Source organism: Pseudonaja textilis, chromosome 5 (assembly GCF_049901715.1).
Source record: "Pseudonaja textilis isolate UNSWEBS1 chromosome 5, rPseTex1.2, whole genome shotgun sequence".
NCBI lineage: Eukaryota > Metazoa > Chordata > Lepidosauria > Squamata > Elapidae > Pseudonaja > Pseudonaja textilis.
In genome coordinates this window covers 23,897,692-23,922,846 of record NC_141994.1, presented here as the reverse complement: position 1 = coordinate 23,922,846, position 25,155 = coordinate 23,897,692, and the positions used below count along the sequence as shown (strand labels likewise).

At 44.4% G+C, this 25,155-nt stretch overlaps 1 protein-coding gene across 2 annotated transcripts in view; it reads left to right on the top strand.

Moving 5' to 3' along the window:
- Window positions 1-25,155, top strand: part of LAMB1 (laminin subunit beta 1) — a 90,596-nt gene that overhangs the window by 8,656 nt on the left and 56,785 nt on the right. For both annotated transcript variants that reach the window (XM_026701246.2, XM_087935533.1), the window contains 10 exons: window positions 3,489-3,661; window positions 10,423-10,558; window positions 12,001-12,074; window positions 13,349-13,537; window positions 14,920-14,983; window positions 19,312-19,514; window positions 19,676-19,796; window positions 21,396-21,584; window positions 23,571-23,750; window positions 24,841-24,953. In XM_026701246.2, coding sequence (XP_026557031.2) covers window positions 3,489-3,661; window positions 10,423-10,558; window positions 12,001-12,074; window positions 13,349-13,537; window positions 14,920-14,983; window positions 19,312-19,514; window positions 19,676-19,796; window positions 21,396-21,584; window positions 23,571-23,750; window positions 24,841-24,953 — 1,442 coding nt within the window. The remainder of the gene's footprint in view (window positions 1-3,488; window positions 3,662-10,422; window positions 10,559-12,000; window positions 12,075-13,348; window positions 13,538-14,919; window positions 14,984-19,311; window positions 19,515-19,675; window positions 19,797-21,395; window positions 21,585-23,570; window positions 23,751-24,840; window positions 24,954-25,155) is intronic.

Genomic DNA, 25,155 nt, shown 5'->3' with positions numbered 1-25,155 from the left:
TGTTGGGGGAGGTCTCAGATACGAGTTATACACATCTAAGCTAAACTGTGTTGTTTCACCGTGTCACATAATAGATATAGAATTCTTTATTGGCCAAGTGTGTTTGGACGCACAAGGAATTTGTCTTTGGTGCAAATGCTCTCAGTGTACATAAAAGAAAAGAGGCATTCATCCAGAGTCGAGAATCATCAGGTACAACACTTAGTAATAGTCATAGGGTAGAATAGAATAGAAGGATATAGGAATAGAATTTAAATAGAATAGGATGGGATGGGATACAGAATAGAATAGAATAGAACAGAATAGAATAGAATTCTTTATTAGCCAAGTGTGGTTGGATACACAAAATTTTTTGTCTTGGTGTAAATACCCTCAGTATACTTAAAGGAAAAGATACATTCGTCAAGAGTCAAGAATCATAAGGTACAACACTTAATAATAGTCATAGGGTACAATAAGAATAGAATAGAAATAGAATAGAATAAGGAATGAGAAGAGAAGAGAAGAGAAGAGAATGAGAATAGAATAGAATAGAATAGAATAGAATTGAATAGAATTTGTCTTTGGTGCAAATGCTCTCAGTGCACATAAAAGAAAAGATACATTAGTCAAGAGTCAAGAATCATCAGGTACACTTAATGATAGTCATAGGGTACAATAAGCAATCAAATCATACTAGGAAACAGTCAATATAAATGGTAAGGATAAAGCAACAAAGTTACAGTCATACAGTCACAAGTGGGAGGGGATGGGCGATAAAGAGTGATGAGAAGGTTAATAGTAATAGTAATGCAGACTTTGTAAATAGTTGGACACTGTTGAGGGAATTATTTGTTTAGTAGAGGGATGGCGTTTGAGGAAAAAACTCCTTGTGTCTAGTTCTCGTGTGCAATAATAATATATAACATATGATATATGTGGGTATATGCATAGTTTTGTATTTTATTTGTTTGTTTGTTTGTTTATTCATTCACTCATTCATTCGTTCGTTTATTCATTCATTTATTTTTTCATGTTTTATGTAGTGTATATGGGAGGGGGCGACCCTTTGAGAACTGTGGGCAACGCAATTTCATTTTTAATGGATGCCGATTAGTGTACATTTTAAAGGGACAATAAAGTTATTCTAAGTGTAAGATCCAGCCTCCTCTAGGTCCCTTCCAACTCTTGTTATTCTTTAATGCTGTTATCCTTCCTTCCTTCCTTCCTTCCTTCCTTCCTTCCTTCTCACTGGAGGTTTTTAAGAAAAGACTGGACAACCATTTGTCTGAAATGGTATAAGGCTTCCTGCTTAAGCAGGGGGCTGGACTAGAAGACCTCCAAGGTCCCTTCCAACTCTTGTTCATTATGAAACGTTGGGCCTGATAGGATTGTCGCCCGAAACGGTGCTCCGAGCCTTCCTTTCTGCGCTTCGTCGAGGCCGGTTGAGAAGGCGACCGATTCGGAGTTGGGGTGTGTGTGGGGGGTCCCCCAAGCGCCCCGCTTCGCTTGCCGCCGCCAACGCGTTCAAAAGACCCCCGTCCGCTTTCCCGAAGCGCATTTAAACCTCCTGGTGCTTTCTTTTTTTCTTCCCTTGCGCGGCTTCTTCTTCCCACGCGGGGCAAGCAATGCGCGTGGGGGTGGGGTGGGGGGCTGTGCGGAATCCCAAACGCAGGGGAAGCACGCTGGAGGAAGGCGCGCGGTTTTCCACGGGCTGCCTTGGCCGCCTCTCTCGTGGGGTGGGAACCGGGGTTGGTCTGCCGCCTCCGTCGCCTGCCTGACTGCGCTGGGCTGGGTCGCCTTCCTCTCTGGCGGTGGGGGAGGGTCCAGCTGGAGACCATCCTGAGGACGGGGGACCCTGAAATTATTGGGGTGACCCCCTCTTAGCAAGGCGCCTTTCTCTCCCAAGCCACTTTTCTCCCTTCCCTTCCTCCTCTCTCCTCCGCGTCCCTTCCCTCTCCTCTCCTCTTCCCTCCCTTCCCTTTTGCTCCCCTTCCCTCCCCTCCCCTCCGCTTCCCTTCTCTCCCCTTCCCTCTCCTCCCCTCCTCTCTGCTTCCCTTCTCTCTCTCCTCCTCTCCCCTTCCCTCCTCCTCTCCTCTTCCCTCCCCTCCCCTCCACTTTCCTTTCCTCTCCTCTTCCCTTCCTCCCTTCCCTCCCTTCCACTCCCTTTCCCTTCCCTTCCCTTCTTTCTCCCCTCCCCTCCCCTCCCCTCCTCTCCGCTTCCCTCCTCTCTCCTCTCCTCTCCTCTGCCTTCCCTTTCCTTTTCTCTTTTATTATTTTACTATTATTTTTATTTTATTATTTATATCTTCCCTTTATTATCTTTACAAATAACTCAGTGGTGAATTTATCCAACACACCTTCCCCCTATTTTCTCCACAATAACGACCTTGTGACATGGCTTGAGCTGAGAGAGAGTGACTGATAACAGTTGTCTAGTTGACTTTCATCCCTAAGGTAGAAACTAAAACGCACAGACTCCTGGTGTTCGGCCCAAAGTCACCCAGCCAACCTTCATGCCTAAGGCGGACTAGAACTCACCCACTCATGTCGAATGGCCCAAAGTCACCCAGCTGGCTTTTATGCCTAAAGTGGGACTAGAATTCACAGGTCTCCTGGTGACTGATCCAAAATCACCCAGCTGGCTTTCATAGATAGGGCAGAACTAGAACTCACAGTCTCCAATAAGCCTGGTGCCTTAATTCCTAGACCCAACAGATAGCTCCGTAGATTATAGAACAGAGGTCCCCAAACTTGGCAACTTTAGAAGTCCACAAGTCTTGGGGACCCCTGCTATAGAATTTAGAGTAATTTGATTTTAATCCTAGGACACCATCTATATGGAAAATGTTTCCCTGAACAGAACAACAATACCCTGCTTTCTTTTCTCAGTTTTTCCAAAGAGATGTTTTGGGGCAGTGATGGCGAAATGTTTTGTTGTGGTGTGCCAAAAGTGCATGTGTGTGCCGGAACCCACAATGCCATGCGCCTTTTTGTTGTGGTGTGCCAAAAGCCCATGCACACATGTGCGGGCAACCGCAATGCAATGTGCCCCCCCACGCATGTAGACACAGCACCCCTGCGCCCTTACCTGCACTGTGCATGTGTGCACCTCCCCGCTGATTTTTGGCCCATTTGAGGCTGTTTTTGCCCTTCTGGAGGCTTGAGGGAAGCCTCCGCAGCCTTGGGAGGCTGAAAACAGGCCTGTTTCAGCACTTCTGGTATTTCCGGAAGGCCCATTTTTCAGCCTCCTGGGGCTGCAGAGGCTTCCCCCTCAAGGCTCCAGGAGGATGAAAACGGCCTCAAACAGACCCAAAATCAGCTGGGAGGCGCGCACATGCGCAGTGCAGGTAAGTTTGGCTGGGGCTCCCGTGCCCGCACAAATGGCTCTGCCTTCCAGCTGTGGCATGTGTGCCATAGGTTCACCATCATGGTTTCGGGGTTTTGAGCAGTATTTAATTCCCCGTAATGAAATAAATGCTTTCTTCATTTGACATTCTTTGTTTTAGGTCTCTGGGCCTTCGTAGCCGGTCAAGGACCAGAATACAGCTATGGGTGTGCAGAAGGCAGTTGCTATCCGGCTACAGGGGATTTGCTGATTGGCCGAGCCAACAAGCTCACTGTCACCTCCACCTGTGGTCTTCACAAACCTCACCCATTCTGCATTGTCAGCCACCTCCAGGTAAGCCAGAATGGAAAGGGGCTGTTGTAGAAGAACGTTTACTGGGAAATGCAGCAGTGGTGGGATTAAAAAAAAAAATCTGCCAGTTCTGTGGGCATGGCTTGGTGGGTGTGGCGGGGAAGGATATTGCAAAATTTGCATTCCCTCCCCACCCCACTAACCTGCTTTCCAGCTCCATTCTCCTGTGCAAGGCAACCAAAGAAGACCCAGCCAATCAGCTGGGATTCAATGGGAGGCAGAGAATAGATGGGGGCGGGGCCAGTCAGAAGTGGGATTTGCTGTTTCTCTGAACTACTCAAAATTTCCACTACCGGTTCTCCAGAACTGGTCAGAACCTGCCTGAATACCACCTCTGAAACGCAGCAAATCCTCAACTTACAACAGTTTGTTTAGGGTCTGTTCGAAGTTACACCAGCCCTGAAAAAAGGGACTTACGATGGTTGTTCACAATGAATGACCATTGTAGCATTTGTTCTGACCCAGGTTGAATAGAATCACGAAGCAAACTCCTGGTCCCGGAAAAACAATGACCTCTTTTTATTTGGTTAATGTAAATTCCTGGCATTCAGACCCAGAAAAGTCCCGGAAATAATCCTTCCCAGGTTTAATGGCAAGAATAGACCTCATCAGTCCTTGGATAGTTGCCAGGCCGAGAGCTTCCAGTTGCACTACTGTAAAAGGAAATACTTGGCAAGGAGTCTCTGTGAGGCACGAACTCAGACAAGCAAATCTTCACACTAATTAAACCAACTAATTATCTCCTACAAACACCCCTCCCCTTTTGCCCCTATTTATTCCCTATAGGAGGGGCCATTGAAGCGTCCACTTGTGCTTTTACTCCTGAGTTGACCCCTGTTCCTTAGTTGTTCCCTTCTCCTGACAGCTCTGTGCATACGCACATCTGGAACAATCTTCATCTGTTCTTCTTCCCCACTTATGTCCGACTCTGAAGGCATCTGATAAATGTCAGAGGGCCCTGGCCCCATCTCTGCATCATGGTGGGAGGGTGGCATTTTTGCCCTCCCCGGGTTCCGGAAGCTTTTCTCAAGCCTCCGGGAGGGTGAAAACGTCCTCCCCAGGGCTCCAGAGGCTCTCTGGAAGCTGGAAACAGGCCCAAACTTCCAGGAGACACGTTTTTTGCCCTCCCTGAGTGTCCGTGCATGCACTGATCTGACCTGCAACCAAAACGGGCCATGTGGGGATTCCTTGGAGGGGCAGGGTGGGGTGGGGTGGGTGGGAACAGCCAGGAGTGGGATTTGGGGGTTCGCTGAACTCTGCAGAATCTTAGCTAGGGCCCCCAAAACCCCTGAGAACCCCCAGCAGCCCAGCCCTAAGGTAGCTCCTTCAAACGTACTTCAATAGTAGATGAAGCACTTCTAGACTCAACTAGCGACAGAAATGTTGGGCCGTAAGCTGAAGTCTGCTTGTATTTTGCTTTTTCCTCCTTTTTCTTTGTTCCTTTTAAGCTGACTAAGTGACACCATCTCCTCTCCAGATAAGCAGAAACATCTGCTGGTGTCTAGAATTTGAGAGGAAACAGACTTCATTCTTCAGACCCAGATATCTTTGTACAGTTTTCTGTGTCTCGCTGTTTCCTATCCTTATTTATTTTGTTTTCTTTTTTTTTAAACTTCCTGAATGTGATGAACATAAAATCTCCAAGGATTTCTTCTTCTTCTAATTCTGGCTGTGATACAAGCAAGAGCTCTTCTTCTTTTTAAATGATTTTTTTATTTTTAATATGATCGCTCCATCTTCAGTTGAACAATGTGTTGTCTGGATACAGATATCTTTGTTAAACAACAATCAAAATTACAACATCCTGCGACACACTAATATTGATTCTGCAATATTTAACCTAGTAAGGTTCTGCATATTAATTCTACAATGTTAACACAATAATATTCAACATACCAGTCATAATATTGACTTATCTCTTTTAATGTATCTTCTTTATTTTGTTTCTCTGTTTCTCACTTCCATTTTTATTAGTTAACCCCATGATGGTGAGCCTGTGGCACACGTGTCACATGTGGCACACAGAGCCATTTGGGCCAGCATGTGAGCTGCAGGCAAACATACCTCACTGCACATACGCATGCCTCACAGCTGATTTTTGGCCAGTTTGAGACCTTTTATGGCCTCCCAGAGGCTTGAGGAAGGCTTCTGCAGGCTTTGCAGGCTGAAAACTAGACCCGTTTCATCACTTTCTGTTTTTCTGAAAATACCGGAAGTGATGAAACGGGCCTAGTTTTCAGCCTGCAGAAGCCTTCCTCAAGCCTCTGGGAGGCTGAAAAAGGCCTCAAACCAGCCAAAAATCAGCTGTGTGGTGCAATGCAGGTAAGGGGGCAGCGTGGGTGGGTGGGGATTGCGCATGCATGCGTAGGGGGCGTGAGGGGGGCACATTGCCTTCTGGGTACTGGCACACGAGTGTGAGCGTGCAAGCACATGTACAATTTTTGGCACAGGAGCCCAAAAAGGTCAGCCACCACTGATTTAACCATTGATAAAAGAGATCCCATACCATATAGTATTCAGTTTGCACTTTCCACACATTCTAGTATCTTCCTGATCACATTCTCATTTGTAGGTATCTCTTCGCTCTCCCAAATTTTGTGCAAAGACAATTCTGGCAGCAGTTAGTATATGAATCTATGTGTATAAAAGCAAAATACCACTCACACCTCATCACAAAATCTCCAGAACCGTAAAGCCTACAAACTTGAAAATTGGTGTGTAGGTTCTTCTTGGCTTCTAGATGCTCACTAGAAAGGATTTTTCAAAATGACCATCATAGCATTAGTATTTCCTATATTATTATTATTAACACGCTCTGATGCTAAGGAGTTCTACTTCCGCTCCCCACCTGAAAAGAAATCTGTTCCAAATGCAAAACACAAGCAGAGGAGAGGAGTTTCAGTTTCACAGCAGCAAGCAACTTTAGTACAGAACTGTTGAGCTAACCCATGCCCAGGCTCCTGGCTGTCTCCTTCTTGCTCACACAGCAAATACTGTTTCAGTTTCCAAACAGCCCTCAACTCTCTTACACACTTGACAGGACTAGCCAGATGAATACTGATGGATGCTAGTAGGCAGAGGCAGAATTTTTTCTCCCTTATTTTCCTCCCCCAAAACTATGCCCAACCACATAGTTTTGTAGAGAAGCACTGGTATCCAGCTAGTAACTAAATATGCATTTTCCTTACTATATTTTTTGGGTAGAATCTCAATCTTGAACTCTGCCTCCTGTGAGTTCTGTGTAATCCCAGATCATCCCTAGGAAAGGACCAGATTTGCTTTCAGAGGTTGTTCCTTGTGGGGGGGGGAATAGGAACCCCCTCTCTTCATGCTTCGTTTAAGTTCATTGTTATCATCACATACACAACAAGGTGAAATCATAGCTTCCAGTTCTTTAGATGGTGTTGAGTTGCATTCAGGATTCTTCCCCCAAACCTACAATGTTGTATAAGGCATCTGTGTCATATACAAGACTCCCTCGACTTACAACAATTCATTTAGTGACTGTGACTTTGGACCATTTTTCACACTAATGACCATTGCAGCATTCCCATAGCCAGGGGATCAAAATTCAGACTTGGCAACTGACTCATATTTGTGATGGTTACAGTGTCCTGGAGTCATGTGATCTCCTTTTGTGACCTTCTGACAAGTCAACAGGGAAGCCAGATTCACTTAACGACCGGGTTTCTATCTTAGCAACTGCCGCGATCCCCTTCATAAATGTGAAAGGTCGTAAAATGGTGCAAAACTCACGTAAGAAATGACTCACTTAGGAAGAGAAATGTTACGGTCATAAGTCGAGGACCACCTGTCTGTGAGGATCCGGGCAGACCTGTCCCAAGGGTGCTTATTCAAGACAAAGGCAACTGGGCTTTCTTGGTTTTTCCTTGAGGCGGTTTTGCTTCTCATCCAAACAAGCTTCTTCAGTTCTAACTGAATAGTGGGGAACGGCTTGTGGGAATTTGCATTCAGCTAGAACTGAAGAAGCTTCTTTAGACGAGAAGCAAAACCGCCTCAAGGAAAAACAAAGGAAGTTGAGTTTCCTCTTGAAAACAATCACCTTTGGGACAACCCTGGCCTAGAACAGAGTTCCCCAATGTTTCTGTTCTTGAAGACTGGCAGGGTGAGTGGGTGAGAGGACATACTTCAGCCCGAGTGTCCACCAAGTCTTGCTCAAACAGGAGATCCTATACAGTGGTGGGATTCAAATGTTGTTGCCACTGGTTCGGTGGGCGTGGCTTGGTGGGTGCGCTTTGCGCTCATGCACCCATTTTGTGCCTGCGCAAACACCTCTGTGCCCCGTGCAAAGTGCGCATTTAGCATTTTGCACAGACACAGAGGCGTTTGTGCAGGCACAGAGGCATTCTAACTCGCCTCCTGCAAGCCTGTACGATCCTGGTCGTTTCAGCAGCTGCCACGCATGGCGCTATTCTCTGCCATGCAAAGCAGCTGTGCTTCAAATTCAGCGGATAAAGGCAGGGGTAGGATTCGGGCAGATGGGCCCAACAGCAGAGTGGCAGAGAGATCAGTTCCATCTCCTCTGCTCATCGGCGCTACCGGCTCTCCAGAACTGGCCAGAACCGATCGAATACCAGCACTGATCCTATACCTGTAATGGTGAATCTATGGCACGTGTGCTGGAAGAGCCCATTGCTCTTCCGAGTTCTGGCATGCGCAAGCAGCTGGTATTCACACGTGCGGGAGTGCCAGAAACCAGAAAAGCAGCTCCTCAGCACGCAATGCATGCACGGGAAAGCTGAACTTCCAGTTTCCGACATGCCAGCTGGTCTTCACGCTTGCATGTGTGCCAGAAACCAGAAGCCCAGCTTCCTGGTGTGCACATGCATACCGGGGAACTAGTCTTCCGGTTTCCGGTGCTCCCCCACAGGCACGCATACACTGCCCTATACCACTTCAGACAAATGGCTGTCCAATCTCTTCTTAAAAACCTCCAGTGATGGAGCACCACAACTTCTGGTGGCAAGCAGTTCCACAAGTTAAGTGTCCTCACTGTTAGGAAATTACTCCTTAATTGCTTCTCTCCGTGTTTTGTGCAAGTTGGTCTGAATTATGATCCTCTCTGCTCCATTTCAGAAGTAATCCAGTGTTTATCCATTTTAATAGTTCTGGCACAAGTGGCAAGTGAGGTTATATAACATCCTGAACTGTAGCTGTTCTCCAATTTTTCAAGGGAGGAGGGGTCCCATGTCACCCTTTGTTTCACTTCAAAGGTAAAAGTGTTTATCTTAAAAAGGGAGAGAGATTCATAAACGTTTCAGGAGAACCGAAGTCAGCTCGGAAAGTCAGAAAGTTTTTAGGTGGGCAGAAGGTTAGAAAAGTACCAGCCAATCTGACGACATGGCATTAAAGAAGTCTTAATTTCCAAAAATGGAAGTCTTCTCTTGTTGGAAAGCAGTCAGAGAGAATAGTGTCAAAGTCTTGGTGCCAGTAAAGATAATAATACTGGCCTCTCGTTGGCACGGAGCTGTTTTGCAGCATTAGAAGAGGTGATATAGCATGATGGCAAACCTTTTTGTTGTGTGCCGAAAGCGCGCGCGTGCTGGCACCTACAATGCAATGCGCCCCGTCCCCCTGCACATACTGGAAATGATGAAAAGGGCCTGTTTTTTGGCCTCCCAAGGCTGCAGAGGTTTCCCTCAAGCCCCCAGGAGGGCAAAACGGCCTCCCCTGGGTTCCAGAGGCCCTACAGAAGCTGAAAATGGACACTTCCGGTATTTGTAGAAGGCCTATTTTTTGGCCTCCTGAGGCCTTGAGCACCCAGAAGGGTGAAAATAGCTTCCTCTGGGCTCCAGAGGCCCTATGGAACCTGAAAATGGGCACTTCTGGTATTTCTGGTAGGCCCATTTTTCAGCCTCCCGAGGTTGCAGAGGCTTCCCTCGCGCCTTGGGGGGGGGCAAAAACGGCCTCAAATGGGCCAAAAATCAGCTGGGAGGCATGCATGTGTGCAATGCAGGTAACTTTGGCTGGGGCTCGCGTACCCACACAAATGGCTCTGCATGCCACCTGTGGCAAGCGGGCCATAGGTTTGCCATCACGGCTATATAAGTTTTTTTTTCCCCTAGATGTGCTTTTTTTCAAGAGGCAACTAGACTTTCTGGTTTTTCTTTGAAGACCTTTCACTTCTCCTCCAAGAAGCTTCTTCATCTCTGACTGGAGGGTGGGGAATGGAAGGATTTCTATTCCTTGCAGACAGCTGGTCATTTGCATCCTTTTAGAGAGTCCTTGAGGCCACTTGGAGGTTGGTCTGCATCCTCAGGGTCTCCTGAGCAGTGCAAATGTGTGTGGAGCCTTCTTGGAACTGCTGAGATGGAGACAACACAGGCTTGTCCCCAACAGCATGCGCCTATGTTCAACCAATAAAAGGACACAGGGCAAAAACATCCTGCAGAAAGCACAGCTCCAGAGGTGGTATTCTGCAGGTTCTGACCAGTTCTGGAGAACCGGTAGCGGAAATAACTCTAACCCTCACGCCACCTCCCGCAAGGTCAAAACACAACCCTGATGTGGCCCTCAATGAAATTGAATTTGACACCCCTGGTCTAGTTTCTAAGAAGCAAGTTAGATTGGCTGCCCATTGTTGGGACCCCAGTTATGTTGGGACGTGAACCTGGGTTTGGACGATTCGAGCAAAGTGGGAATTTAACGAAGTTGGATGAATGCCGGCCTTTGGAAACCATCTCATGTTGCAAAATGGGATTTTTTTGTCTCGCTTATTTCAGGAGGACAAGAAATGTTTCACGTGTGACTCGCGAGATCCGTTCCATGACACCCTGAATCCTGACAGCCACCGGATCGAAAACGTGGTGACTGCATTCTCTCCAAATCGCCTGAAGCTGTGGTGGCAGTCAGAAAATGGTAGGCTGTCCCCAGGGATGGGATTCAAAAATTTTAACAACCAGTTCTGTGGGCGTGGCTTAGGTGGTGGGCATGACTTGGTGGTCATTTGGCTGAGTGGACATGGCTTGGTGGTCATGTTATTGGCTGGGTGTGGCCAACTCAATATCACTCACATCGAGGCATGTATCTCCTCACCTGGCCTCTCATGACTGTGGGGATGTTGCAACAGTTGTAAGTGTGAAAAAGGGTCATAAGTCACTTTTTTCAGTGCCATTGTAACTTTGAATGGTCACTCCACACAAGCAAAGTACCAGCAAAGGAGGGGAAAAAACTCCAGAGAAGTTCCTGAGACAGGAAGTCTAGTCCTGCCAAGAATGTAATAAGGGTTAACGGAGAGGCAGTTTCTGTAAGCAACACCAGAATGTTTCCTTCCTGCCTTCCTTACAGGATTAGGCCAGTAATTTCTTCTAACAACCAGTTCTCCGAACTGCTTAGAATGTTAACAACCAGTTCTAGCGAATAGGTGCGAACTGGTAGAATCCCACCCCTGGCTGCCCCCCAGGCTGGGATTCGAATGTCCTGAAAGGGGGCTGGGAAGGCTGCGTATATGGAATTGGTATAGAAGTGTGTTGTGAAATTGCATAAGAGCGGCATGCATTTTCACTTTTTAAAATGTAGTGTGATCTAATCAGGAGTCGGACAACATCACTGAATTGTGAATATTTTCCTAATAATCTTTGTTGGGCATTTTTACAGCAAATTGTTTTTTTTCCCCTAGTAATGATTTTCATCCGTTTGATTTTTGTTCATGAGGTGGGAAACATGGGGGCAGGGATGAGATGAGAGAGGGGAGGGGAGAAAGGTAGAAGGAAAGGAAGGAAAGAAGGAAGAAAGCAGATGAGAGTGAGGAAAGGAGGTAGGAAGAAGGAAGGAAGGAAGGAAGGAAGGAAGGAAGGAAGGAAGGAAGGAAGGAAGGAAGGATGAAGGAGATGAGGGAAGGTGGTAGGGAGAAGGAAGATGGAAGGAAATGAGAGTGAGTGGCAGGGAGAAAGGAAGAAAGGAGATGAGAGTGAGGGAAGGTGGCAGTGAGAAGGAAGAAAGGAAGAAAGGAAGAAAGGAGATGAGAGTGAGGGAAGGTGGTAGGGAGAAGGGAGAAAGGAGATGAAAGTGGTAGGGAGAAGGAAGGAAGGAAGGAACAAAGGAAGAAATGAGAGTGAGGGAAGTTGGTAGGGAAAAGAAAGGAAGGAAAGAAAAGAAAGAAAGAAAGAAAGAAAGAAAGAAAGAAAGAAAGAAAGAAAGAAAGAAAGAAAGAAAGAAAGAAAGAAAGAAAGAAAGAAAGAGTGGGTTTAGTTTGAAGCCCCCGTTTCCCTCTGGGAAATTCAAGAGATGGAATTCAACTTTTAACAAATGTTCTTGTTTACAGTGAAACTTCCTCTTTTCCCCCCCTTTCGGTCCTGTAGGAGTAGAAAATGTGACTATCCAACTGGACTTAGAGGCGGAATTTCATTTCACTCATCTCATTATGACCTTCAAGGTAAAAAATCCATAACATTTTCCCCTCCACTTTCCGAGACCCAGATCCTGGCCCTTAAATACCAGTTAGAGGTTTAAATAAGCATTTTCACCTCTAAGATAAATGGTATTAAAGGATTCTTTAAAACGATTAATCTTGGAATGCAACAGGGAAGGCAGACAACAAATTCCAGAGTTTTATGGTGCAATTTAATTGGCTTGTTCTGTGTTTTTAGATAAGAACTCCTTTGAATGTGTCCCCAAACACTCATAAAATCTGAGAAGGATTTAGTGTTTCTTCTTCATATCTATATTCCTGCAGCTGTTTTTTTTTTTGTGGGGAGTCAGTTCTGATCAAGAGGTGAGAATTACATAAGCATCACATTTGCTCTGAATTATATTCCGAATACCAAACTTCCACAATGCAGTTATTTAAGACCACAAGATAAATGGAATTTTAAAATTCCTTCCTTTTGGCAGTGGAAATAATTTTGAGGAGGCGGAGAAGAAAACATCTGTATACAAAATGTTGTTGTTTTGTTTTTCAACAGATGTCCTGGCAGGATAGATGTACCATAAAGTACTTTATTTTTTTTTATTTTTTTGAAAGATTTGGAAAAATTCCATCCTCTTGGGATTTTCACTCAGAAAATACTATACATATTAATTGCAATGGTTGAAGCACAGCTTACAGGAACATTCAGAAATATAACATTTTTTTTTTTACAGTTCACAATAGGATGTTTTCTAGTCTCGCTTTAGGCATGAAAACCAGGTGGGCCAATTTGGTCCAATCACCAGGTATCTGTGAGTTCTAGCGCCACCTTAGGCATGAAAGCTGGGTGGGAGAATTTGGTCCAATCATCCGGTGTCTGTGGGTTCTAATCCTACTTTAGGCATGAAAACCAGGCAGGCCAATTTAGTCCAATCACCAGGTGTCTGAGTTCTAGTCCCACCTTAGGCATGAAAGCCGAGTGGGCAAATTTGGTCCAATCACCCAGTTCTAGTCCTACCTTAGGCATGAAAACCCGGTGGATCACTTTGAGCCAATCATCAGGAGTCTGTGAGTTCTAGTCCCACCTTAGGCATGGAAGCCAGCTGGGTGACTTGGACCAGTCCATCTCCTCGGGATAAAAATAAAGAATGAAATAAAATAAAAATATGCATGAGGACATGTACTTTTTTAAAAAATCAGAAAAGAGAAAGAAAAGGACATTTAACTTTGCAATATAAAAAAAAAGGGAAACAATTTTGTAGCTCCAATTGACCTAAACTCCTTTTGTTGCTGTTTTTTAGACCTTCCGTCCTTCTGCGATGTTGATTGAAAGATCCTCAGACTTTGGCAAAACCTGGCAAGTCTACCGATACTTTGCCTACGACTGTGAGAATTCGTTCCCTGGCGTCTCCACCGGGCCAATGAAGAAAGTCGATGACATTATCTGTGATTCCCGTTATTCAGACATTGAACCTTCCACTGAGGGAGAGGTTGGTCCTTTATATATAACAATGGAAGAACCTTATACACAGTCCTCCACTTATGACCGTAATGGAGCCCAAGACTTCTGTTGTTAAGTGAGACATTTGTTCAGTGAGTTTTTCCCTGTTGTACAACAGGAGTCCCCAACCCCTAGCCCGCGGCACGTTTGGAACTGGGCAGGGAAAGTGGCAGACTTGCACACTTGGGTATGCAGCTCTTGCCCAAGCAGCAGACTCTCATGCGTGTGTGAAACTCCATTTGTGCAAGTGGCACCCTAACCCTAACCTGCTGCTCACACAAATGGAATTTTGCACATGCAGGTGAGGGCCCTCCACTCACGCAAATGGAGCTGTTTGCACAAACGTGTGTAGCTGTTGTTCACACAGAACCATTGTTCTGACCAAGGCTTCCTGAGACCGCAATTTCAGCACAGGCTTAGTTAAAACAACTTCTGTTTTATTTCAGTGCATTCCCAGCCTGTAATTAATCCCAAACAGTTTCTCGAGATAAGCACCCACCTTTCTCTCCTTTGAATGCCTGCCAACAACTAAAGTGCCAAATTAACTGTAAAAAACCAATCAAAGTACAAAGTCCACACAGAGCTTCAAGGTTTAATCCGAACAGAGTGAACAACTTTGCTTCCTGCAAAGGTTTCGTCACCTTTGCCTGTCCTTTATACCTTAGGGGAGGAGCAATCACCTCCAAATCTTACTCCCAAGTCGCCCCTTTTGTCTTAGCTGCTCTTGCCTTCTGGCAGCTCTGCGCATACGTGCACTGGGAACAGGCTCCCCTTGTTCCTCTGCCTCACTGCTGCCAGGCTCTGGAGGCTGCAGAGTCAGCACATAACTCCCAGATGGACCTGGCTCCATCTCTTCACCGGATGCAGGACCCCCATCTGAGTCCTCTCCATACTCCTGGACTGCTCCCCATTCTTCCCCACTGTCCAATTCCGCTGCCATCTGCACAGGCTGCCGGCGAACCACAACAACCATTTCCACTCTCCACTTACACGTACCCTAGTCCGCAAAGCCAGGAAGGTTGGGGACCACTGTTTTATGACCTTTCTCGCTAAGTGAATCACTGCAGTGGAGAAGTTAGTAACCTGGTTGTTTAAGTGAATCTGGCTTCCTGTTGACTTTGCTTGTCCAAAGGTCGCAAAAGGGGATCACGTGACCCCAGGACCATCATAAATAGGAACCGGCAGCCAAGGGTCTGAATTTCAGTGGATGTTGCAAAGGCCATAACTGTGAAAAACTGTCTCTAAGTCACATTTTTCTGTGCCGTTGTACTTCTGAACGGTCACTTAAACAAACTGTTGTAAGTTGAGGACTATCTGCATTTCTAGAATAGAAATCTCTCTCCTATTGATGTGTTCCCATGTTGCTTTCAGGTCATTTATCGTGTTTTGGATCCGGCTTTTCGAATAGAAGACCCCTACAGTCCTAGGATTCAAAGTATGTTCACCATTCTTTATCCTCTTCTTTGTTGTCGTCCAATGCATGCTAACTTTGCCCGGTAGGTCAAAATTACTCAACATTCAGAGATGGCCAGCATTAGTCTCTCCAGTTTAAAGGTAAAGGTTCCCCTTGTACATACGTGCTAGGCATTTCTGGCTCTAGGGGGCGGTGCTCATCTCTGTTACAAAGCCGAAGAGCCAGCGCTGTCCAAAGACGTCTCCCTGGTCATGTGGCCGGCATGACTAAACACCTTCAAAGGCACATGGAATGCTGTTCCCTTACCACCAAAGGTGGTCCCTATTTTTCTACTTGCATTTTTTACGAGCTTTCGAACTGCTAGGTTGGCAGAAGCTGGGACAAGTGACAGGAGCTCACTCCGTTATGCGGCGCTAGAGATTCGAACTGCTGAACTGCCGGCCTTTCCCATCGACAAGCTCAGCATCTTGGTCCACTGAGCCACCGCATCCCGTCTCCAGTTTAGTTCTCTCCAGTTTAGTTCTCTGAAAATTGCACAATTTGCTTTCTGAAGAGAAGAACATCTGGCTGTAATTTAAAAAAAAAATCTGAAGACATCTGTGGGGCGAACAATACATTCCTTTCATCGATGGTGCCCAGAGCTCAGTAGGCCTGAATTGAACTTCATGTCAACCCTACAGTGGTATCTTCTTGCCAAATTTTTTTCATTAACACCAACCTGCATTCCCACAGAGATCAAAGAAGCAGAGAAACAAGGGTGCTTAATAAGTTCATGAAAAAGAGCTAAAATCTTTTGGGGTACCCATCATCCAGAAAGATTAATGGGAGCATAATTAAGTTTTCAAAGCCTTGGTAATGGGCAACCCTTCAAAAACCCTGTTTCATCGCAGCCTTTAGCATTCGTGACTATTAGTGATATTTAAAAGCACGTAGGGTGAATTATCTCACTTCTTTCAATTAAATTTATTCATGTAAGTGTTTGGAGATTATTATCCCTCCATCTCAGATCCCTAGGATTAGTGAAATGAGAGAAGAACTGAGACATAGTTCCCGACGTCTTATGGAAAAGCTTTGATGAAGCAAGTTTCAGTACGATTGGAGGGGAGTCTGGGTGAGACATGTGTTTATGTCTGTATGAAGTCTAGGGTGAAAGAAAAACAAATTGTAAATAAAATAAAAGCACTGAACGTAGTAAAACGAATGCAAAGTATGATCCCGGGGCTTAGTTATAAGCTACTTCATTTGTATGTTCGGATTAGTATTTTGCTGATGTTGAAAAACAACAGAACACGTTTCATTTGTATGCACTCCAGATATAAGAACAGGCTTATCTGATTTTAAAAAATGTAACCAGTATCTGGTGTTATTTTTAATATACGAAAGCTTTTTTTTAGCTCAATACTCTCTGTTTATGATTCTGTAATCCCTACATTGGGGGTAGAGTCAGTGAGACTGGATGGAACTGAGCATTTACTGGCCGAATGCCCTTCCTAACACCTACACGGAGTTCACAGCAGATATTTTTTCTTTGCCCCCTAAGAGAGAAACATCTGCCACTAACTAGGATTGAACTCGCCACCTTCCGAGTGGAAGGCAAACGTCTTCACCACTCAATAAGGGAATCAAAGGGGTCAGATACGTGATATAATGTGAGAGCTTAGTTTGGCTGGAAATCATTCGATTTGAATTATTGTTGTTATTCAGTCACTAAGTTGCATTCGACTCTTTGTGACCCCATGGACCAAAGCGTGCCAGACCTCCCCTGTCCTCTACAGTCTTCCAGAGTTTGCCTAAATTCATGTTCATTGCATCAATGACCCCATCTACCCATCATCCTCTGACATTCTCCTTCTCCTTTGGCCTTCCAACATCTGGGTCTTCTCCAAGGAGTCCTCTCTCTTCTCATTTGGTGGCCAAATTCTTTGAGCTTCAACTCCGGTATCTGTCCTTCCAAAGAACAGTCAAGGTTGATTTCCTTTAGGGTTGACCGATTGGCTCTCCTTGCAGTGATTCCAATAGTGCAGGGATGTGAAAGTCAAGGCCCGCAGGCCAGATCTGGCCCTTGGGGTGCTTAGATCTGGCTCGCAGGGCCACCCTGGAAACTGCAAAGGACTGGTCTGTCAGTGGAAATGGAGGTTGGGAGGACCGCATTTGGCCATCCCAGGCTCCATTTTCTGCCACGTTGGCCTCCTGTCACGCTTGGCCAGTGAAAATGGCACTCAGCAGGAGAGGGCGACAGGAGGCTATGGCAGCTGAAAACCAAGCTCTGTTTTTGCTGCCAGAAGGCAGCAGGAGGGCATCATGGCTGAAAACAGAGCTCGGGAGCCCATTTTCGCTGGCAGAAGGTGGTAAGAGGGCATCATGGCTGAAAACGGAGCTTGGGAGCCCATTTTTGCTGGCAGAAGATAGCAGGGGGGCATCATGGCTGAAAACGGAGCTTGGGAGCCCATTTTCTCTGGCAGAAGGAAGCAGGAGGGCATATGGCCGAAAACGGAGCTTGGGAGCCTGTTTTTGCTGGCAAAAGGTGGCAGGAGGGAATTGTGGCTGAAAATGGAGCTTGGGAGCCGTTTTCACTGGCAGAAGGTGGCAGGTGGGCATTGTGGCTGAAAACGGAGCTCGGGAGCCCGTTTTTGCTGGCAGAGCGCATGGGCCACCACCGATGCCCCCGACACAAGTGACGTCAAGCTGGCCATGCCCACCCTGGCCACGCCCACCCTGGGCCCCTAGTCCAAACACAACCCTGATGCAGCCCTCAAGGAAATCAAGTTTGACACCCCTGCAATAGCAGGATTAATTTTAAAAAAGGAAGAGAGGAAAGTTTTTATACTCTCCATCCACAAATGTCTGGAACTAGTGCAACATTAGAAAGGATCTGGCAATCTTTTGGCAAAGGAATTTACTCTGCGAGTGGGTGGTTGAGGACCTCGGACAACATAATAAAGCTAAGAATAGATCTCTCTTGTGTTTTGAAGTGGCTTTGTACTTGTTCTCCATTGTCTGGTAGATTGCAGTAGCTGGTGCCCTTTGAGTCAGATTATAATGCTTCAACGAACAGGCAGCCCTGAACACACAACCACAATGGAGCCCCCCAATTTCTGTTGCTTATTTTTATGACCTTTCTTGCCACTGTTGTTAAGTGAATCACTGCAGTTGTTAAGTGTGTAACACCGTTGTTAAGAGAATCTGGCTTCCCCGTTGACTTCGCTTGTCAGAAGGTCGCAAAAGGGGATCTTGAGACCCTGCAACCATCATAAATACGTGTCAGTTCCCAAGGGTCTGAATTTCGATCCCGTGGCCATAGGGACGCTGCACTGTAATTTCGAACAGTCACTAAATGAACTGTTGTAAGTCAAGGAGTACCTGTACTTTTTCCACTGAGAAAGAGTAGAGGGTATTTATGATCATAGGTAGCCACTCAGATTTTTTTTAAGCTATTAGTAGCAACATAGCTTGTGAGATCAGATAAGCCAACAGCATACAACCTCCTTATGTACAAATAAGAACCTCAGTTCTCTTAAAGAGCTTGACTAGTATTAGCATAACTGTCAATATTTTATAACTCTAAGCTATAAATATTCTCTTTTATCGGTATCAATAGCAATAGCACTTAGACTTATATACTGCTTCACAGTGCTTTACAACCCACTCTAAGCAATTTATAGAGTTAGTCTCTTGCCCCCAGCAACCTGGGTCCTCATTTTACTGACCTTGGAAGGATGGAAGGATGAGTCTACCTTGAGCCGGTCAGGATCGAACTGCTGGCTGTGGGCAGAATTAGCCTGCAATACTGCATGCTAATCACTGCGTCACCATGAAGGAGAATAAGAAAGGGAATAAGAGAGGAGGAAGGAAGGAAAGAAGGAAGGAAGGAAGGAAGGAAGGAGGGAGGGAGGGAGGGAGGAAGAAGGAAGAGGGAGGGGAGAGGGAGGAAGAAAGGAAGGAATGCACGAACGAACGAAGGGCAATAGCAATAGCACTTATATACTGCTTCTCAGGGCTTTACAGCCCTCTCTAAAAAGTTTACAGAGTCAGCCTATTGCCCCCAATAATCTGGGTCCTCATTTTACTGACCTCGGAAGGAGTCAACATTGAGCTGGTTAGGATCGAACTCATGGCAGTGGGCAGAGTTAGCCTGCAATACGGCATTCTATCCACTACGCCACCACGGTTCTTCTGGCGAGAAAATTCGTAAAAAATATAGCAAGGAAAGTCACAAAATGGGGCACTTAACATAAATTTAGGAGTCAATTGTGGTCATACATCGAGGACTAATATAATGTCGTGTTATTACCTGAATTGTTTTTAGAAAGATGAATGTACACAGGTTTCCTTTTCTTCTTCTTCTTTAGATATGTTAAAGATTACAAATTTAAGAATCAACTTTACCAAGCTGCACACGCTGGGAGATAACCTTCTGGATTCAAGAATGGAGATCAAAGAAAAGTATTATTATGCCATTTATGACATGGTGGTGCGTGGAAACTGCTTCTGTTACGGACACGCCAGTGAATGCGCACCAGTGCATGGCTACGACGAAGAGGTGGAAGGAATGGTAAACGTCTACATTGCTTTCCTAATGTTATTTCGTTATAATTCTGCCCCTGGGGTTGAAAAGCATCGGGCTTGATTGACGACAGATAACAACTTTCATCTAAAATGAAATCGGAAGTGTCCTTGGTGCTCTCTGAGCTTGGTTGTCTCATTTTCTGACAGGTCCATGGCCACTGCATGTGTCGGCACAACACCAAAGGTTTAAATTGCGAGCAATGCTTGGATTTTTACCACGACCTGCCTTGGCGTCCTGCAGAAGGACGGAACAGCAACGCCTGCAAAAGTAAGTTGCAACTACGTTAATCACTGCTTGTAAAGTCTACGGCATTGACGTTTGATCTTGGCTGAGAATCTGTCCTTTTATGAATAGTCCAAGGTCTGGAAATGAATTCAGCTAAGCACTCTGCTTTTGGAGAGCAGAAAATACAAAGTCGAATTGCCAAACTTTTGGGAAGAATTAGAAATCAAATTTTACTGGAAGGCTGGATTTTTCCCATAATATTTAAGAACAGGATCCTACCATGTTTTTTCCACCTGCCCTGGAGCACCCCTACAAGGTGCTTTTAAAAGCAAGTTTATCTTATCCATAAAGAGATTAGGGACTCGTTTGTAGCTTCATGTGGCAATAAATGAGCATACATTTAATTTTGCCGCTATTAAGATTGTTGGATGAGCAGGCACAAAAACAGCCAGGGAAATAATTGAAGCCTGGGAAACAGGCCCCTTATGTCAGTCAACAGGTGTTCTGATTTACTATCAACTTACAAAGAACTTAGGAGGCAAGGGCTAGGTAGCACAAAGAAACAACAGCCAACAACATTAACAGCTGGCCATCAACACCCCCTATTAAAAACTACACAAAACAGTCACCATCTAAATACCACACACAGAACAACACAAATCACACAGAGAGAACTTCCCTGAGAATGGGCTCCAGCACGAGTCCGAAACCTCGGAAGACGAAATATCTGGTCCTGTTGAGAGGCCCAGAATGGATCCTGCAACATTATTCTGGAACATGTATATTCGCCTTCATTCGTGAGATTTGGGACTGTCAATCAACTATCGTGCTAGGCTATTGTTTTTTACTTGTTTATTTATGCTATACATATAAAAGCGAAATACCCCTCATGCATTATCACAAAATCTCCAGAACCGTAAAGCCTACAAACTTGAAATTTGGCACCTATGTTCCTCTTGGCTTCTAGCTGCTCACTAAGAAAGGATTTTTCAAAATGACCATCAGACTTTAGTATTTCCTATATTATTATTATTATTATTAACATACTCTGATGCTAAGGAGTTCTACTCCCCATCTGAAAAGAAATCTCTTCCAAATGCAAAACACAAGCAGAGGAAAGGAGTTTCAGTTTCAGTTTCACAGCACCAAGCAGCTTTAGTACAGAACAGTTGAGCTAAGCCACGCCCAGGTTCCTTGCTGTCTCCTTCTTGCTCACACAGCAAATACTGTTTCAGTTTCCATGTTTCAGTTTCCAAACAGCCCTCAACTCTCTCACACATTGACAGAATGCTAGCCAGATGAATACTGATGGATGCTGGTAGGCAGAGGCACAATTTTTTCCCCTTATTTTCCTCTCCAAAAACTAAGCCTGACTACATGGTTTCGTAGCAAAGCACGAGTATCGAGTTAGTTTAAAATTGAATCAAATAGAATAGAATAGAATAGAATAGAATAGAATAGAATAGAATAGAATAGAATAGAATAACAGAGTTGGAGGGGACTTGGAGGTCTTCTAGTCCAACCCCCTGCTTAGGCAGGAAACCCTACACCACTTCAGACAAAGAGTTATCTAATTTTTTTATGTATTTCCTGCCCATCTTGCAACTCGCTTATAATTTTTTTTCTCCTTGTTCTCTTAAGAGTGCAATTGCAACGAGCATTCCGAGCAGTGCCATTTTGATATGGCCGTTTATGTAGCCACGGGAAACACCAGCGGCGGGGTGTGTGACGATTGCCAACACAACACGGTGGGACACAACTGTGAGCAGTGCAAGGCCTTTTACTTTCAACATCCGGAGAGGGATATCCGTGATCCCCATATTTGTGAACGTAAGTCCTTCATCTTTTTTTCTCCTCAGGAAATATAGGTACTCCCGGACGGACAACCGATTTGTTTACTGACCATTTAAAGTTACAACAGAACTTAAAAAACCCCTTGTTTTTCACACAACTGTTGCAGCATTCCCAAGGTCACATGATCGAAATTCAGGCACTTAGCAATTGACTCACATATATGATGGTGGCCGGGTTCCTGGATCGCATGTTCCCCTTTTGCAACCTTCTGACAAGCAAAATCAATGGGGAAGCCAGATTCACTTAACAACCGGGTTAATAACTTATTAACTGCAGTGATTCACTTAACAACAGTGGCAAGAAAGATTGTAAAAGGGAGCAGAACTCACTTAACCACTGTTTGACTCTGCAACATAAATTTTGGGCCCAATTCTGGTTGTAAGTCAAAGATTGCCTGTAGTTTTCTAACTCTTAATGAGTGACAGCTAATTAACAGTTTATCTCTAACACATAGATCTATCTAATATTTTTGTTGAATGTAATGCCGGAGGGCTATGATAAAGGGACTATATATCTAATTTTGCATGTATTGACAGCTGCAAAGATTGCATTTGCACAATATTGTTAAAATGAGAACACTCCATTCAATGAGGATGTAATTGAGAAAATATTAAACTGTGTGGAGATGGATAGATTGACATTAAAAATAAAGAGCAAAGAAGACACAGAATATTGCTTAACAGGGAACAGATTTTACAAGTGGTTAGAGAGAAGAGGTGGAAATTAGCTGAAGAAAGATTATTGCTATGTATGAATGAAACAAAGAGGGTGTATAATTATAAATATGCCAATATAACCAACAAATAGCTTACAAATAAGCTAATATAAAGAGAAATCTAGTTAAAACTATCCTGTTACACTATTATTATTGTTGTTATTAGTATAGATGTTAAGATTCCTTTTTGTCCTTTCTTTGTTTTTTGTAAATAATATGCCCTGACAATATACTGTATTCAAAATGTTTATGAATATATGTTATACATGCACACACACACACACACACACACACACACACACACACACATTTTGAATGCAGTATATTGTCAGGGCATACCATTTACAAATATATTAAAAACCCAGTTTATCTCTTTTTTTAAAAAAAATTTCTTTTATTGGTTTTTAAAACAAATATAAACCAACAAAACATAAAAACATCAAGTCATCTTCCATATATGTACATACAGTGTGCCAGTTGGTTTACAAATTGTTTTGTGCTTCCATTTCATAGTCTTCAATTATAATTACATTGTATATAATCTCATATTTTCAATCAAATATTAAATACATTAATATCATTATTAATCATTTGGCTATTCTTTTATTCATTCATGTTTTACAAAATGATCATATTTTACTTAATTTGTTTTATGACAATTCGTATTATCATCCCATATCTACCCAAGAATCATTTTGTAGATATAATAAGAAAAGAATACATCTTTATATATTTATTATTTTCTAAAAGTCTACATATTTCATTACTATATTTTATTGTTTAACCATTGATAGAATGCTCCCACTGCACCTCCCAGCTGAATTTGTCAAACTTCCATTGTAGGCTGAAAACCAGGCCCAAAGTTTAGTCACTTCTGGTATTACCGGAAATACAGGAAGTGACTAAACGGGTCTGATTTTCGGCCTACAAAGGCTGCAGAGGCTTCCCTCAAGCCTCTGGGAGGCCGAAAATCATTCTGGGAGGCATGCGCATGCACAGTGAGGTAAGTTTGCCTGGGCCTCGCATGCCAGCAAAAATGGCTCTGCGTGCCACCTGTGGCACGCCTTCCATAGGTTCGCCATCACGGTTATAATAGATGATTGCAATACCCATTTCCTGCTTTTTTTTTTCTGCTAATGTCCATTCCTTAATACTGGACTCCGTTGTGGTCGTAAATCGAGGACTACCACCTGTATGGGTTCATATACAGCGGTGTGAATGCATTACAAATGCGTTTCTTCGTTTAGCCTGCAACTGTGACCCAGTTGGCTCCGAGAATGGCGGAATCTGTGATCGATACACCGACTACTCAGCCGGCCTCATCGCGGGACAATGTCGCTGCAAATTTTTTGTTGAAGGGGAACGTTGTGACACCTGCAAAGAAGGCTATTATGGATTAAGCATAGAGCAGCCTCTTGGCTGTCAGTGTAAGTGTAACTTGGCTGGGTTGAGGTTGAGCAAACGTTTGAAAAATGAAATTTGGTAGAGCACGACAAAGTAATATATACAATAACTCTAAGTACTATTGCTATTCCCCCTCTCCTCCCTCCTTTCCTCTCTTATTCCCTTTTTCATTCTCCTTCCTGGTGGCACAGTGGTTAAACTGCAATACTGCAGACAGACTCTGCCGACTGCCAGCAGATCGATTGTGAGGTTGACTCAGCCTTCCATCCTTCCGACGTCACTCAAATGAGGACTCAAATTGTGTGGGGGGGCAGATGCTAACTCTGTAAACCGCTTAAAGAGGGATGTAAAGCATTATGAAGTACTATATAGTTATATAATAAGTCTAAGTGCTATTGCTATTCTCCGTCTCCTTCCTTCCTTCCTTCCTTCCTTCCTTCCTCCTTCCTTCCTCCTCCACACCCACCAACCCTCCCTCCCTCCTTCCTTCCTTCCTTCCTTCCTTCCTTCCTTCCTCTCTTATTCTCATTCTCATTCTCCTTCCTGGTGGCACAGTGGTTAAACTGCAGTACTGCAGGCAGACTCTGCCGACTGCCAGCAGTTCGATCCTGACCGGCTCCAGGTTGACTCAGCCTTCCATCCTTCCGAGGTGGGTAAATTGAGGACCCAGATTGTTGGGGGCAATATGCTGACTCTGTAAACCATTTAAAGGGGGCTATAAAGCAACGTGAAGTAGTATATAAGTCTAAGGGCTATTGCTAACTGTCTTATTCTACTGCACCAAAGGAAATAGTCAGTTAATGCCTTTTTTGTTCATTTCCCCCCCTTCTTTTCTACACTTTCCCCCTCACCTCCCCTATTTTTCCTACTATTTGCTCTTGTAATTTTCTATTTTATATCATAAACTTTAAAAAAAAACACACACAAATAAGCCAAAGTGAGAAACCGAAACCGCGGAAGGGAAGAGTGAAAAGTCATATGTCATTATGCTTCCAGGAGGGAAAAAAAAAAGAGTGATGGTGTTGAGATAAATATTCATTGCAAGTCTTGTACCACGCCATAGTAATCAAAAGACACTAACCCTGGTTTATTTACTTGCTCTTCCTAATATAGCTTGTGCTTGCAATCCATTGGGCACCCATCCGGGAGGGAATCCGTGCGACTCCGAGACAGGAAACTGTTACTGTAAACGTCTGGTTACAGGAAAGCATTGCGATCATTGTCTGGTACGTTCTCCCATTTATAATTAATATATGGATCCCCCCCCCCTCAAAAGAAAGACAGACAGACAGACAGATAGGAACTTTTTAGGTTAACTTGGTTTCAAAGGTTCAAGTACATGTTGTTCTCGACTTACAACCATTCACTGAGTTGACCGTTGGAAATTACAATGGGGCACCTAAAACAAGGGAGTTATCCTTGGTCTTT